Source organism: Periplaneta americana, chromosome 5, assembly GCF_040183065.1.
Source record: "Periplaneta americana isolate PAMFEO1 chromosome 5, P.americana_PAMFEO1_priV1, whole genome shotgun sequence".
NCBI classification, from domain to species: Eukaryota; Metazoa; Arthropoda; class Insecta; order Blattodea; family Blattidae; genus Periplaneta; species Periplaneta americana.
The window spans coordinates 107,582,447-107,600,284 of record NC_091121.1 but is presented as its reverse complement, the minus strand read 5'-3'; the positions used below and the strand labels follow the sequence as shown (position 1 = coordinate 107,600,284).

General features: G+C 34.2%; 1 protein-coding gene across 2 annotated transcripts; it reads left to right on the top strand.

The window, feature by feature from the left end:
* The first annotated feature begins 2,089 nt into the window (after positions 1–2,089).
* On the top strand, positions 2,090–15,725 carry endos (endosulfine alpha). 2 transcript variants are annotated; one of them, XM_069826373.1, is made up of 4 exons: positions 2,090–2,227; positions 2,501–2,612; positions 9,958–10,074; positions 13,383–15,725. In XM_069826373.1, the coding sequence occupies exons 2-4, from the start codon at positions 2,526–2,528 to the stop codon at positions 13,563–13,565; spliced, it is 387 nt and encodes a 128-aa protein (XP_069682474.1). In that variant the 5' UTR covers positions 2,090–2,227; positions 2,501–2,525; the 3' UTR covers positions 13,566–15,725. The 2 variants fall into 2 exon arrangements, with proteins under 2 accessions (XP_069682474.1, XP_069682475.1); XM_069826374.1 differs by having other exon boundaries at positions 2,221–2,356.
* The last annotated feature ends 2,113 nt before the right edge of the window (positions 15,726–17,838 follow it).

Genomic DNA, 17,838 nt, shown 5'->3' with positions numbered 1-17,838 from the left:
GAGTTCTTCACATAGCAAAACACAGACAATTTTCGAATATAACTTAGCTGAACAAACTTCAAATAACACTGTAATATGCTTGGCATATTTATAATATTCGTACTCAATCAGTAATGCACAATTAATCGAACTATTTTCACGATGCACAATGCTTTGTAATGGTACTATTCATCATTTCATAGGGCAGAGAGGCGAACCTAGCGGCAGAAATTGTCATGACTCACAGAGACCTACTCTCGATCGTGCTATGCGCCAGCTTGTGTAATCCCGTAAGCAACGATAAGTACAGTCACCCAACTCATACGTATAAAATATGGCAACATTTGACAGCTGGCGCGACAGTAGCCCTCTAGCGGCAGGCAAGTTAAAAGTGTGCACACGACATATGATAATACATCAGAAAACGGGTTTTGCGTAATTTATTTTATATTTTTATGCTATACAATAAGTGTATATGGTTCTTACTAATTCTACTTTAGAATCCTGGAAGAATTTCACACGCAGTTAATCTACAAGTTTCAGAAGCTGGGAATAAACGTAATTCTTTCTGCTCCTTACAACTGAATCATGGCCCTGATCACGTATCATGGTTTGAAATAATATAATTGTTTGTACGTGGACGGTTAATTCAATTCATTCCTAAATATATTTATAAACTATTGGAACTCTATATTTCCTGTGAGAAGAGTAAAAATTGTAGGGCATATCTCGTAGGGTACATCGCGTGGTGAACTCCTCTCCCTATTTCCTGAGAAATTAACTATTTTCCATACCGCAAATTGGGGTAAACTCGGCCGCTGAGGTACACTTAAAAATAAAAAAGGAGAAGATTTAAACCTTAATTTGACAGACATTGATTTATGAAGTTCATTATTTTTCAATTTTTTTATTAATATTTTGAGTCGCTAATAGTGCTGATATTATGGTTTAAATTTTTATGGAAAGTTTACCGCATTTTACATTACATTTCCAGTTTTCACACATAAGCTTAATTTTAACTTACCCGTACCCTACCTATATAATACATAATTTACATGCACTTACTGTTATTATGACGTAGGTGAGAACAAATGAATACACAACTTTGTTGAAAAAATTGTAACTTCAATTAACTCAGAAAATGTAGGCCTAATTTTATTTTCAGATCAGAAGTGGTGTAAGTCAAAAATGGGTAATGAGGGTTAAAGTAAACATTCTGTAAAATACAGCGCAAAGTAGCAGTTAATATTGAATTCATTTAAACTATTAGTAGTCAGTGAATAGCACGAAGGATATATTAATTGCTACTTTGCGCTGTATTTTACAGAATATTTACTTTAAACCTCATTACCTAATTTTGACTTATACCACTTCTGCTCTGAACGGCTCAAATAATCACTGGTACGTAATGTAAAATCAACACCAATAACAGTCATGCAAATTATTACAGAAAAGATTGCTCTTTATATTAAATTAAAAAAGGCTCTTTTATTTCTTGAGAACTTAATACGTCTGCCACATGAATCTACACCAACACATCAGAAATTTATCGACACAGTCTGGATTTCTTCGAGAAGTGAATATTTTGCAAAAGGATTATAATACGCCATGAATTCTTGAAAAAATTAACACCATAATCCCTACTTGAATGGGATATAACATTCAACTTTTGAAAAATATAAAGAAAAAAACACGAATACAAAAATTATGGAATTACTTGCATTAAAAACTGTAGATACATTATCCAAAATCGGTACACATTTACACATGATCTCTGCAAAAAAAATAATATATTGTAACAGGTATTTACTTTGTTTTTATTTAAACTCTCCTTCCTGACATACAAATAGGTAACTGATAAGTAATAAATGTTTTATAGAACACAATACGTAGGCTACCTACAGCGTGGATTATAGGTTATGACTGAGTTATGATTTTCTCTTGGTCTTTAGGGAATCTGAAGAACGACAAATTCGGAGATTTAAACTTGTTGTTACTGCAATTTTCGTCATTGCACACATTGCCTTTATTCCGATGCATGATTAAAACGTTATTACAACATCTCGCATACCTTTGAAGCACGTGCTGGCTGTATCAACCCTATGACCAGTGCCTTGCCTGCCGCTTGAGCGCTAGTGTCGTGAATGTTGGCAAGTGTTGAAGTTGCGCGACTGTATATATTAGACTGTGCTATAAGTTTGCCATACATATTTGAATGACTCATTTCGTGTTTGTTTTTGATCAGGAGGTGCGTTGACCATTCCCTTTGTTTAGTGGAAAACGCATGTTTCAAATTGTACATTTACACATTGGTTAACTAAGAAAAATTTCCACTATAACCATACAATTAGTATACATTATTTCGGACATTAACTGTGTAATTACAATGCATGTATTTTGACAAATTCGCCATTGTGCCAAGGCTATCAGTGTGTTACGAAATTGGAAAGTTAATTATTGCCTTACTGTTGAGCTGGTAGTTATTTAAATGGGATAATCCTGATATATTTTCTCCCCACAGAATTGTGAGGACTAATTGCGAGACCATGTCGGAACAGAAAGAAAGTATGACAACTGGAGATGAAACTGTGACAGCAGAAAGTGAGAAAGATCAAGAAAGTCCTCCAGAAGATGTGAGTGTTCAATTAAAAGTGTAGGGTCCAAGTTATATTTATTTAATATGAGTTATTTATAGCATTATCAGTGGTACATAACCTAACTTACTGCATGCAGTTCTAAAATAGGTCAGTCATGAAATGAGAATTAGGCCTACATGCGAGAAGCTACTACGTAGTCTACTGGCATATCGAATAGTACCTATTATACATTGGGAGTATATTTTTGGCAAAATCAAAAGGTGTGCCTGTTATATATAAACATACAGGATTGCATTTTAATATTGAAACGGTATTGTGTGTAGATAATAATACGGCTAACTAGCTCAATTGGAGACAAATGCAGAATGTCATGGTAACGTGTACTTGAATCGTTGTAGGCTTATACTTCGTTCCATAATGTCTGACAGGAGAAGTAAACATTGCCGGTCGAGGAGGAGAGAAGTATAATTGCAATTCAACCAATGGCAGAGGTCTTATTCCACGCTTGACTTGAAGTTGAACGGTCTGAAGCGTTCTACCTTCGCCCAACTTCAAGACAAGCGTGGAATGAGACCTCTACCATTGGTTGAATAGCAATTATACTTCCCTCTGGGCGTGCTTCTGTACAGGGACAGTGGCATTTCCTCTTAGGTTAGAGCCAAGTTTAGGTGTGTATTAATCGAAAATTAGGGGCTAGAAAATATTGAGAATAGAACGCATGTTTATATGACAGTTTTATTTCATCTGGGAAATAGTGGATAGTTCTGTGTATGCTAATCAATATTTTCTTACAAGTTTACTCATAGTGCAATAGGCCTATTTGGTGATTTTTCTGTACTAAGTGCATTAATTGTCTATTTATTTTTGTAGTTGACAACAATTACTCTACTTCTCCCACCTATTTCCATATTCGTGAATATGCCGAACCCATCAGCGTGTGCTAGTAAACCCTTAGAAACAATCCTGACCTCACTACTTTATTGTGATACATAGCTTTAGATACGTTACAGTTTTAATAAAAGTTTGAATATACGGCACTCGTATAGTTGTTGGTCATTTGTTTGCCTGCTTCTTAGATATTATTTCTACTGCTAGGCACTAGGTGCGCAAGGGAGCAAGAAGTGCCCACCATAGTGAGATGAGCGAATTTATATTTTTGGTCCCGAAAAAAATAGACCTACTCATCTTTTACGAAAACACGGTCTTGTTTTTAGACGCATATTTTCCCAGGACCAAAAATACAACTTAGGAACATTTATCGTGATCAGAGATAGAATGTCCTCCATTCGCTGCAATACATTTCTGTCTCTCTCTCTCTCTCTCTCTCTCTTAATGAAATTGTTATGCACTTTTACGAAGATCCTCACTTTTCTATACATGACTTGGTTCAGATGCCACAGCATTGAAAAACATGGATTTTTCTCCAACATGCCCACTGAGTTGTGTAATAAACAGAACCGACAGTGCTGGTATGTCACAATTAGAAGTTGTGAAACAGTTGTTTATAATTGCAAATGTTGATTGCTGGTAACAACAGATAACGTAGATAGCAGAGAAGTGATGTAATGTGTCTGTGTGTGCGTGCCTAGCCGCTCTTCTGCCAGATAGCAGGCCGCTACCTCAGATCCCAATGAATACTCCTCTCTGTACACTACAAATAGGCCTAGAGTAAAAATTAATCACCACTTAAATCGACACCATAGCCTACTAAGAATAATTAAATTAAAAAAAATTTCTCTTTTGACTCTTTGGAGTTTTACTATATAAATGTTAGGATATTCTGAACGATGTGAGCACATGTGCTAATAGCAGGATAACATAACAGGAAGCTGAACTTTGAGGACTGTGACAAGGTTAGAGTGGGTTAGATTAGGGGATGGCTAAGTGATATGTAGATTAATATTCGTATTACATAGTCTTTTTTTCTCCTATTTTTCGATATAGGCCTACTGTATGTAGTAAGTAAAACAAACATATCTTTATACTTCATAAATTCTCAAATTTTAAACAATATGCTACTAAAAAACCATGCCTTTTAGGTAAATTTTTCATCCAAAAACACCATGTGCTTGTCTCATACCGGATCTCCAAATATAATATTTGAGGTAGTGAAGAAACATCACTGTGTTGGACAGATAATGAAGTTTGGCTTTTACAAAATACCGGAATATGTCTACTGGCCTATTGTTCTCTTGTTCAACAAACACCATTCTTTCTGTGACATCATGTACAGTATTTTATAGATAGACAATGTCTTGGAATATTCCCAATTTCCTGCGAGACAGCATCTTTTATTTGTTGTTGGATGTGGCACGAAAATTCGTTCTTTAAGGTAACCCTACAACCAAACGTTGGCCAGATTGTTATCTTGAGATTGCGGACATCATATTATTGAAAGGTTCTTACCGATGACACGATTGCCAAAGATCCGTGTACCAGTAATCGGGGGCATAGATGTGGAATAGTGTGTCAGTTTGCATGAAGATTATGTTTTTCAGTCATGATTCCTCAGTCTAGATGTGACGAAGTTCTTCAGTCTACTGTAGTAGGCTCTCCGTTACTGTGGCAGTTTCTATTATTCCATTGTTGTCTTCTTTGAAGAAATACGAACCTATGATGAACTGTGAAGTGAAGGCACACCATACAGTGACTTTCAAATCATGAAGACCATGTTGAATTAACATTGCAATTAGACGTGTTAAATATACCAATAAGAAAGAAGTGTGCTTGATCTGTCCATAAAATTTTATCCAGCCAATGATTATATTAAGTTGAATATCTGCTGGCACAAATAAAGCTAATTCATATTTTTTGTACTTGTCACTTTCTCTGCTAATGCTAGCATTGGTTTCAATTCAGCAGTTTAGTTGGAAAAAAATTTTAGGGGGTACTGTTAAAATCTCCTTGATTAGAATAGACTCCATACAGTCTCATATTGCATTTCTTTTTCAAGGTTATTTCATCAACATGCAGTCTCATCTCGCAGACCTCCTTGTGCAGGACAATTGCACATAATGAATGGGGTTAAATGCTGTCACTGGTGGCCCAACACATTATTGAGAACAAAAGTCTAGAACTTCTTTTACTAGAAGAGTAACTTATTCATTTTCTTAGTCCAGATATCATTCATTATACTAATGCGCCTTCGCATTCAGAAGTTAAAATTTAAATAGAATCTATTATAATATGTAACAAACTACAAAGCTCTGGTGGTTTAAAATTGAAGTCGTATTCCCTGAAGGCCTGAATGTATTTTCGCTTATCTTCAAGATGGAAATGTTTACAAGTTTGAGATGCACGAATCACTCACTATAGTTTATATATGTTTGTATTTACAAATCAAAAACTAAGATGGAGGTGAAGAGAATGAGCCATGATCGAGAAGAGTGGATGAAATGGACAAAATGAGGGGCTGAAGAAGAAGGAGTAGGCCTATTTACAAGTCAAATCTTTCAAGTTTTTTTTACGTGTTTTCCATTTTATGTGGCTAATCTTAGATTATGAATGTAAGTAGGATGCTTGTAGGAATTGATAAGCCTCTGCTTGAAGTTTTCTGTCAGGCTTCTGTAAAATTGACTAGGGTTTATTTCAACACTCTTTGTCCTCTTGTATATCTCACTATCTTTGAAAACTTAATGTTTTGAAGCAGAGAATGCATCCTCAATTTAAGATCCTGGCGAATGTAACTAGATTCAAAGGTCTTAACAGTACATTGTGATTTTAAGCTTCTGGTATTGTTAGATCTCTCATAATAAGGCCATCACAGATTACTGCCATATTCTGAACATAATCGACAGACATCGTAATTTTAGCTAAACTTGCGTATTTAGGTCTTTATTTAGAGTCTCTTTACTTATTATTAGAGGTTTCAGTCTTGAGGCGCCGTGTCATCAGGTTAATAGACCTTTAATTAGAAATACCATGACTGTCTGCAAGCTTGAAATTAACGGATCACAACTATTCTTGAGGTGTCACACCATGGTTTTTGATAAAACAACGAATTTACAAATGTTTAAGCAAAGAATATGAAATGCCAGCCATTACTACTATGCCAGATATCAAAATCAAATGTTTTCAGACATCTCACATTCTCCATTTCAAAATGTATTAAAGACTAGTTGAACATAATTAATGTTTTTGAGTCTAAATTTTTTGCCGGTACGGTAACAGCGAGTTTTTATTTTAGACAGTACAGTGTACCAGCCTAACTAGAGCACTATTTTAATTTATTATGAGTACAGACAAAGCTGTTTTCTCAAAATTCTCCATACTACACTATAACTTGTTTGAAGATATGCCATGACACCAGACTAACACTATTGTTCTATAATAAAGTGAAACCTGTTCAAGGCGGAAGTGACATGGTCCTAATTTTTTTTCCATTGTGGTCTGTGGACAGGTTTCTGTATTAGGCCTATTCAGGTGTGAAATAAAAATGGGATATTTTATCATTTGTGTAAATGAAAAACAAAATGGCGTGCCGCAAACTGCAAGAAGTACAAAATATTTTGTTTAACTCTACTTATATTAAATCAGCTTTTTGTTGCTTATTCTGTTGGTGAATCATCTTGATGGAAATCTCATTTTCTGCATAAATTTTATCGTAATTCAGTCATCAAACACCTATTAAAGTTTACTAATCACACTAAATTTAATGTCGTAACACTATACCATAATATTGTACTGTATATCACTGTACATTATTTAATTAGACTAGGAGTCATCCATTAGAAGTCTTGAATTCTGATTCATCTAATTTCTTTGCCAGTTCAAGGGTTTGCTTTGCAGAATTGGTCCAGAATTTATCTTTGAAAGGGCAAGAAGAACCCACTCCCACAACAGCTCATTTATTTCCATATAACCAGTTGTTTTCTGTTTCCTTTTTATATCACCATTATTGACTGCAAGCTACTCATTCGTGATTATGGTTTTTATTTGTTTAAATGTCGCATCTGAGTTTTCCACAACACTGAATTTTAACATTATTTTCCATATACTTCTTTCTCATTTTTCTTTAACTTGATAATAAAGTTGGGCTATATTATTTTCATGCAGGTATTTGAAATCTTTGAATGTAAAAATGAATGGTTTTTGTTTTTGTAAATAGTACTTTAAAAGTATATATGCTATATGGTTATTGATTTCATAAAGGTTTGTAACTTAGTTCACGACACTAAATATGTTTTATTTTCGAAAAAGCATTAGCATTTTTAATAAATCTTAACACTAATGCAATGAAATCTTTCATAGTACAACTTTGTTCTATGTGTGGCTGTCTTAGTAACTAGATATATGAACCCTAATCAGCAAAACACTATAATCCACTGGTACTTCAGTTCTTTCTTGAAATTGTATCCCACCCTACACGCAAGTTACCTGTATGGTGCAAGATTAATTTCTTTGAATCTCCCAGCTTATCGATTTGAGCACGTCTGCTATAATATACGAGTGAATTCATTCATTTTCACGTTTATTTACCAACGGTAATAGTGCTGACAATTAACAACAGAAAACAAGTACCGTAGTTAACTCTCATTCTTTCTGGTGCCACTGTCGGAGTGACAGCAGGAACTAATTGTAATCATGCCCTAGCATGTGCCAAAGAAAGTATTACTGTAACAAGGGAAAGCAGCTGGGAGGATGACTCATTCTTTCTGGGATCTGCTTTTATATTTGTTGCAACAACGTGTTTTGGTGTACCAGTCTACCTAATGGTATTAATTCATTTATCCACTTTGTTTGAAATCAATGAAGTTGATTGCAGTAATATTAGCAGATGCCAACCCTGGTTTAAATTAAATGTATTTAACAAAAAAATTAAGCGAAATTTCTTATTATGATTTTTATAATAATAATAATAATAATAATTATTATTATTATTATTATTATTATTATTATTATTTATATTGGCAGAGTTAAGGCCATAGGGCCTTCTCTTACACTCTGCCAGGTCACAAAGTATACAAACAGTTAAAATTTAACAAAATGTTAAAGAACAGAAATACTAACATATTACAAAAAAAAAATAATAATAATAATAATAATAATAATAGTAATAATAATAATAATAGCATAATAAAATCGACACTAAACAACATGAAAATAATACCATAATAGAAAAAAAAGAAAGTAAAATGCATTGGAATATAGTGAAAGCAACTCATTTAGTACAAATGGTTAATATGGAAAAACGTAAGGAAGAATATATCAAAATGGAATGTAATAATAATAAAAAAGAAAAGAAATACGGAAATTAAATAAAAATTCACGATAAAAAGGCTATGATAATAAATTCATCGGCTGATAAAGAGAACAAAAAGGGGAAAGGAAGGAAAAAGAAATATATAGCCTATATTTTTACAAAACTATGGCAGAGAAAAGAGCTTATAACTGAAAGGAATCTAATTCAAAAAGTGCAATTTTAATTTATTTTTGAAACTAGACAATGTCCGACAGTCTCTGACATGTTGTGGTAGAGAGCTGCAGAGATAGTCCTAAAGATGGTTGACTGAACTGCCTTTGGAGTTGATACAGTGCCATTAAAAAACTGATTAAGAACTTAAATCATTTGTTATTTAAATTATTGCAGAAGTACAGCAAATCACATACAGAGGGATTTCCACTTTCATCTTAATGTTTCTTCTGTTAGCACCCAACACCGCTAACTCACTGCTCTCTTTTTCTCATTTGTGTTAAATCCTCTACTTCTTGTTTATTTATAAACCTGGTTTAGGAATGACGATGTTAGAAATTTTCCTGTGAAATCTTCTTTCTTCTTTTGGCATCAGTTTTCTCTATGTATCATACTCTCAGATAATCACACTCCACTAATTTTCATTAACTCACCACCTTGTTTCTCGTATCAAAATGCCATAAGTCATTGTTCATCTAAACTTGAAGCACACATTACTTAGCATTACACCAGTTTTTTTTCTTAAAAGCAGGACCCAGGCGTGTATTTACTGAAAAGTGTGTTGCGTGTTTCCTGGGTAGAGGGAGAATCTACACCACTATGTGACCTACTTGCAAATTGTTAAGTATCTCAAAAATGGCAATGTGTATTGCAAATATAATAACAAAGTAAAAATTTTGACCCCCAGAATTGTCATAATATTAAACATGTGAGATAAGTAGTGGTATCATTGCATTTGGTAAAGATATACATTTTCATTAAAAAACAATACAGGGTACTTGTTAAAATTAGTATTTGATAGATGTTTTTTTTTTTTAATTTGATTTATTTAACGTTTGTTTAAAGTATATTACATAAATGAAGTATGAGGATTGTTTTTGTTTCTCTTTTAATGGTGTGTATAAATTGTGTTTTAATTTAGATAATAACAAATATTTCCTTTAAATTGTATATGTATAATCTTTCTAGATTTCATCAACAGATATAGAGAAAATGGAAGAAGCTAAGCTGAAGGCAAAATTCCCAATGGCAGGAAGGCCGATGAGTGGTCACTCTGTCTTTTTACAGAAAAGACTTGCAAATCGGGTAAGAAATTTTGCAAACTTTGTTAGAACTATATCCATGCATAGTGTCTGAAAATATTTGTAATTTTAATAGGTGTTCTACTACTCTAATAGAATTCCTTGTTTGCAAGAAGTTCTGATTAAATTGGGTTAAACAAGGTTCATCTATGCTTATCTTTGAATCAAAATAACTAAAAGTTATTTGTACACATTATTTAATAAGTTTAAACGTTTTCGACTCTACAGAGTTATCATCAGAAGTTATGCTGTAGAATACATAGGAGTTTGGATGTGCATTTATGTGATCTACTGTAGTATATAACACTATTAAAACTAAACAAGTTGCAAACATTAGTTATAAAATCTTATGTGATTAAAATTTAAAAATCAATAAAATGCTTGTGTAAGCTGTTACGTCAGTATAATGTTAAAACAAGGATGGACTACAGTTTGTTGAACAGTCTGTGATAAGGGGATCAAATAATTCCAGTGCAGTGTCTTGTGGGTAGAATAAACACAAAAATTGAAGATCACGGTGAAAGTTCCAATGTCTTTGGCAGCTAAAGTTGCCATCCATCCTTCTATCCTGTATAAGTAAATGGGTGCAAAGTGCATCATCATACACCCTCAACATTTATTCTGTACGCGTAATTCGCCATTTTACATAGGTCGGCCATAATGATGTATGCAAGTTAATTACAGATCACTTTCAGAAATAATGCTGAAAATAGTTCCTTCAGCATTCAGTTACTTTTCGACTAGACATCTCAAATGTTTAAATATTTTTCTTAAGTATTCTCAGTAATGGCCACAGTCTTTTGATGTAGTCTACCAGGTGTTTTTCTTAATACAGGCCATAAGGATTTAACATTGCTTTTTACAATTTATGTACAGAATATTTGGTGAAAGTTTAAAATCTGAATAACGACTTGAGCAGTTTGCATACAGTTCTTAAGAGGGATAAATTTAAAAGCTTCATGGTTGTACCTTTACTTCTATGTCCCTTTTTAAACTGACCCTAATTTCTTGAGACAAAAATGGGATGGGAAAGTGACGAGTTATGTTCTTAAAAAAAAAAGTAATTACAAATGTTTTTTCTGATAAAATGATTCTACATCAAATAGGATCAAATAATCCAATTGGATTAAATAGAAATATTAATAAAATTACATTTTGTCCATACTTTACAATTAAATATATTGTAAGATTAATTATTTTAATTTGAACTTTCAATAGTTAATCTTATACAAAACTTTAGCTTGATATAGAGGGAGAGGGCTGAATGCCACAATTTTGTCTGACAGCATAGCTCTCATTGCTTCAGTACTTGATGTGAATTCCTCCTTTGACCGTATAATACTCATTATATACAATATTCTTTCAACAGAAGCTGTACTTCCTGGCAGAGGGAGAATAAACTCTATTGCATTACAAAAATCCTGAAAATCTAGATAGTTTTCATTCATTAAAAAAAAAAAGTGCACCAATCCATCAGATAAAGCAATATTGATTTTAGGTTATGATTGACCAATGTTTGAACATATTTTAAATTTAAAATATTTTATAAAAAACGAGACAAAAGTGGTATTTTTACTAAAATGACAGGACAGCTCGAATGTAGGAAAATAATGGTACTGTCCTGTTCAAAACGGTACGTATGGTCAGCCTACCCCTTCTCTCATTTTCTCCTCCCTTCCCTGTTTTCTTTCTTGTTTCTGTTATGTGACGTTAATATACTACAAATCCTGTTACTGGACTGTAAATATTCTTATCATTGTAACTGGTAGGATTCAGATCAGCGACCCTGCCTGTACTGTGAAACAGTAGTCACCACATGGCCATTGAGGCAGTTAAAAATGTGAATGAAATTTAATCCTCCCCATGATGACGTTATTAGCTTAGTAAAAATGGATGCCAAGATGTGGTAAAATTAAAACCATAAGAGTGCATAAAAAACTGCATTATCTTAAATTGTATTGATTTTTTTATGGTTTTGCATTAGTTGTCAATTTTAAGCTGAAGCTCTATTCTCAAATGAAGGCACTAATTCACTGAAGTGGAAGGTAAACTACAGTTACTGAAATCATGCCCTTTTCATTGAATTCACTCTTAAAATTAGAAGAAAATAATACCGGACTTAAATAAAACTATTAATTGCAATTTTATTATTGCTTGCTGTGGTTAATTGGACTTTATTTGAATAATTTCACAGTCTACTGTTCGGTATGACAACATTTGACTGTAACAGCTGTGCATGGACAAAATCAGATTTCTGATATACTGCAATGAGAGATTGTTATTCCAGATAACTTGGAGGTGTTCTGTTTGTTGACAGCATTTGCTTTACATGTTATAGTCGCAACACTGTTATTCCCGGCGTGACTCTTCCTCTTTGCTTACGTCTTAGGAAGTGAAGGCTCTATAAAGTCTAGGTAGGTAGTATCATTCGCCATTTCTTTCGATGCTGAGCTACCATATGAGGAATCTATTTGCCACATCGTTAAATATTATCATGTCGTAGCTCCTATGGTAATAAATCAAACGCACTGTAATTCAGCAAATAATTGAGTGGCAAATAACGTCTTCGTGTGCTTTCTGCAAACGCCAACAAAAGAGCCAAAATGGCGGGCAATTATATTAAGTATTTATCGAGCCTTAAGAAATGAATAACGTCTTCATCACTAAAACACAAGTCGCACACGTTTAAATGTAGCCGACCTGCAACGCGATTGGCTGCTGGAAATTAGAGCAACGGGACTATAGGTTCTAACTATTTTCAATTGGATTAAGGTCCGCACTGTTTCTCGGCACTGGCAATGTCTCGAGAGATTTATTAGTAAGCCATGATTTGACAAGTGCAGATTAACTATCTTATCATTCATTTTTAAAGATAAAAGTGAAGGTATGTATCCCCTATAGACCTACATGCCATGGAGGCACTTGGAGGGCATGGAGGTAGAGAACCATGCTTTCTTGATCTTGGCACTAGAATGAGGTGTTGTGGTCTGCACCATGCTCTGACCGCCTTTCTCCCTTGGGAAAGACCGGGTACTTAATTTGATAGGAGGCTGAGTGAATCTCAGGGCCATTCTCTGGAAGTTTAGTAACTAGAAAATCCCGTCACACCCAGGATCAAAGCCTGGACCTTCGAGTCCGCAGCCAGATGCTGTACCAATTGAGCTGCCTGGTCATCTTCATTTTCAATGATCTCTGTTACCTTTTCTGTGGATTCCTGAAACACTTCCTGTAATTATGTATTAATGATTTCGTCATCGTCTAATTATGAATTAGTTCGTCAGTTTTATAAATGAATTTTGTTTTTGGTAACAGCAAAAATATTTCGATTCTGGGGATTACCAAATGGCAAAGCAAAAGTCTGCTACGAAGGCACGCCAAGCTCCAGCAGTTTTGGCATATGCAACAGGTGATGCAATTCCAACACCAGAGACTGTGCCCGTCCGTAAAACATCCATCATCCAGCCCACGAAGTTTACTTCCAGTTCTACTACATAGGCAAGAATTTACCTCAGTTGTAATGGTGTAAGTTCATCTATGGATATTAAGGTATGCAAGAGCATACGGTTCAGAGCTTGTTTCAAATTAGAATTTAAGTGTTTTAGTATATAGTGTATCAATTTTTAAGTTTTGGAACTTCAGACAGCTGATTTGATAGTGCCGTGTTTTGAACTTGGGGGTATGGGGAATAAATTAAAGGATGTGTATGGGTGAACCAATATAACACCATTTTAATGAACTACCAATAAATAATTAGACATACTGTACAGAAGTTTCAAAATTGTAGTGAGATTCTTGCTTTTTAAGATGTGTTGGTATGTCCTCCTTTTCTCCCATTGTGCGTAATTCAAATTTGGTATGTTGGACTGAGTTTTACATCGCAGGAATTTTAATATACTTACACACACACAGGGAAATTCTAAACATGTTAACGTATAAGATTACAAAATTTGTACTGTTATCATTAGGTTGTACAGTTGTTCAATTTGCCTTCATTTTTTGTTGAGTATTGTGTATGTAAGGGGCTTTTGATACCATACATGGCATTTCAGTTGAAGGGCTTATCAGTGAACAGAAGGAATAATTTCGAATTCAATTGCAGGCAATAATAGGCAAAAATTAAAAATAATTTGAATATGATTGTTTTACTCATCGTAATTTGTTTGCCTAATATTGCTTGCATAGAAATGGAAAGAACAGTGGTTACACTTGAAAAATCACGCTAATAAAAGAAATATGTGAATAATAATCCATCTTAGGAATACATTTATGATAATCATATTCATGTGTTAAATGTAAACTAATTTTATAAATACCTAGTTGTCTAGTTTCAGGTTAGTGGTAGCCATCTTGAAAACTAGTTGAGGTCCTTGCTTGTTCTGATTTCGTTTGTGTTAGATAGTGTGGAGTCAAATACACAATTAAATTTCAGAAAAAACACACTGACTCCACATTACCTAACACAAATGTACCCCCTCCCCCCTACGCAAAACAACTGAAGAAACGGGAAGAAGCAAGAACCTTATTAGTTCTGAAGATGGCTACCACTAAGCTGAAACTAGTCAACTAGTTACAAACTTAGTTTACATTTAACACATGAAAGTGATTATCATAAATATATTCCTAAGTGAGTGTAATCAAGATGTATAATATTCCATCAGCAAGACAAAAAAAAAGTTAAGATCCAAGATATAAGTAAGAATGTACAAAAACATTATTGCTAAGGAAAAACAATTGTTAGTACGTAATTCTAGCATAAACTTTAAAAATATGATTTAATGTTTCATAATGTGTTCAATGCACGGCCATATAGAGCACATTATCAGTGATGCCTAGTTGAAAGATTCAATAACAGCAGGAAGCCTTATGACTCTGTAACATTTTTGGACATTGTTTCAAATATGTCGTTGTGTATTGTTAAGGTATTAAAGAGAAACAAGTACTGATGACTCAAGAAATTTTGGCTGTGTTGCAAGACATAAAACAACCGAGCAATTAAACTTGACATGTATGTAAATAAGTTGACTTTCTGAACCCTGTCTTCAACTATTACTATCGTTTTGAAATTGTTGATTGTAATAGTTACAAGAGTATTCGATTTTAATGGTAAAGTGAACTTGTGTGGCAAAAATATTGCTAGAATGATGAATAATGTACAATTATTATACAAAATAATGGTTTTATTTAATGGCAGCCATATTATTTAATACTTACAAGTGAATGTGCTGTATAAAAAGAAGAAACAATTAAAACCTGCAGATTTGTTTTCTGTAATAAAACTTTATTGTAAATATATTCAGAACACTATGGCTACTGGAGAAAAGTAATATTGTGCAAGCTGAAGCTTTACTCCAAGCAACTGCAGGTACAGGCAAGAAATGATGTTAGAGTTTTTTCCTGAATTTGTAACCAACATCTAATGTTGGGAGGTTTAGTTACGTGCATGCAATTGGTGATTAACTATTTCAGTAAATGAGCCATGTTACATTCCTTACCCAATGAATTCATTTTGTTGGAAGAACATGTGCCCTGATTTGCTGCTGCTCTGCAACTGACATGTTAACCATATTGTTACTACAAGTACAGTAACTCAACTTGAAAACATGTATACAAACTCGTATGTGAAAATAGGATACAAATATAAAGGCTTTTTCAGCAGCAGTGTACTTTTATTTTTCATCTTTTTTATTCATTCAGCAGATGCTGGTTGTTCAGCATTGCGGATGAATTTTGTCAGATCCTAGATATTTATATGCATATGCTTGAGGAAATGTTACCATATGCATTTAAACATCAATCATTTTACGTTTTCTTGGCAATTAGATTGGAGTTAAAAATTTGTATATAGCCTCTCTTCCATGACATTGATCGAAAACCTAATCTCAAGTTCGTATAATTTTGCTAAAAATGAATAGAATAGTAATGTAGTTTTTATTATAATTATGTAAGTGAAATATTATGTAAGTTGTTACCAGTGGCAGCTCTACAAGGGGGAGCTGTAGCCCCCCTGAGTAATGAGTTCTGATAAAACTGAGTATTTATTTGCGAAAAATAGTCTTAGCATTTGTTTATTTAGTGTATTTATTATTAGTATAAAGGGTTCTTTGTTAGTAGTGTTTAAATTTGCACGGTTCTCTGAACTCTTGCATGTTATGTGCTACAAGAGTCACTCCATAAGTAATGCACAACATTTATTTAAAAATTACATTTTTATTCTACAGCTTTGCTATTTTCACAGAATGTAGATACATCCTTTAGGAACAAAATGTCACTTTTCCACATAATCCCTGTCCCTTTCAACTGCCTTATGCCACCTTGGAATGAGGGCCTGTATACCTACACAGTAACAGTCTGGACCAAAACATATGGGCCACTCTTTAGCAGTGTACATGAGGCAGTCGTCATTTTCAAACCTCATTCCATGAAGGAATTCCTTCAGTTTACCAAAGAGATGGTAATCACATGGTTCCAGATCAGGACTGTAAGACGGATGTTGTCCATCCGAATTTTCTGATCTGGTCTGTGGTCTTGTAACTGACATGTGGCCGTGCATTGTCGTGCAATAGCAGAACATCCTGCTTCTCCCAACATGGTCTAACATGACTCAGTCGAGCTTGAAGTTTCATGAGAGTTGCCACATATGTATCAGAATTAATGGTGGTTCCGTGTGACATGATGTTCACAAGCAAGAATCCTTCTGAATCGAAAAACACAGTAGCTATAACTTTTTCTGCCAAAGGCGCAGTTTTGAATTTTTTTTTTTCTTTTGTGAATTTGCATGATGCTACTCCATGGTTTGCCTCTTTGTCTTCGATTCAAAATGGTGAAGCCATGTTTCATCTCCTGTCACAATTCTTGTAAAAAAGTCATCTCTACCATTCTCATACTGGTCCAAAAGTTTGCTGCACACTGGTTTTCGGGTTTCTTTGTGGGCTTCTGTCAACATCCTCGGAATCCACCTGGCACAAACCTTTTTTAACCCCAACTGTTTCAATATTGTGCACATTGTGGCTGGCCATGATAATATCTTTGAAAAATATTGGAATGCAAGAGGTCAAATGACTTTATTGTCAAACGCCTGGCATTAGAAAACAACAACAATATATTCTGCACACACTTGCTTCTCATATTTCAACTTGAAGTGACAATTCTTTCACTGTTACGCATTTGTCAGCCACAACCATGTTGTTAACATGCTGCACATTGTCAGGACATTGTGCAGTGCAGAGCCTGCCGCTGCAAGGAATATCCTGCATATTGGCATGCTCTCTTTTACCAGATTATCTACTTGCCCACTGACTAACCATACTGCGATCAACAGCTGCATCTCCATACACCTTTTTCAACCTCTTGTGAATGTTTCCCACTGTCTCATTCTCACAGCACAGGAACTCGATTACAGCATGTTGCTTCTGACGAAAGTCAAATACAGCAGCCATCTTGAAGAAGTGCTATCATGGCGCCACTCACGGGAACGACTTAAATTAAATTTGAATACATGCGGAAAGGATGTATCTATGACCTCCATAAATTGCAAAGGTGTAGAATAAAAAATAAGTAAAAAAAAGAAATTTGTTCATTAATTTTGGAGTGAACCTCTATTAACAAGTAAATCCACAAAAATACGTAAAAACAGTGATTCCATTTCCCTCTGTGCTAGCCATAACAGAATTCAATTTTAAAGAGTCTGGAAAACTACGAACTCTGCAGATCATGTTTACTTCTGACAAGTGTACCTCATCCCAATAGTGCTTGAAACTATGCCTCACAC

Excerpts from the sequence above, each read along its gene's own strand:
- endos (XM_069826373.1), top strand. The coding sequence starts at position 2,526 with ATGTCGGAACAGAAAGAAAGTATGACAACTGGAGATGAAACTGTGACA. Across the intron at positions 2,613-9,957 it reads AAGAAAGTCCTCCAGAAGAT|ATTTCATCAACAGATATAGA; the intron begins GTGAGTGTTCAA and ends TAATCTTTCTAG. Across the intron at positions 10,075-13,382 it reads AGAAAAGACTTGCAAATCGG|CAAAAATATTTCGATTCTGG; the intron begins GTAAGAAATTTT and ends TTTTGGTAACAG.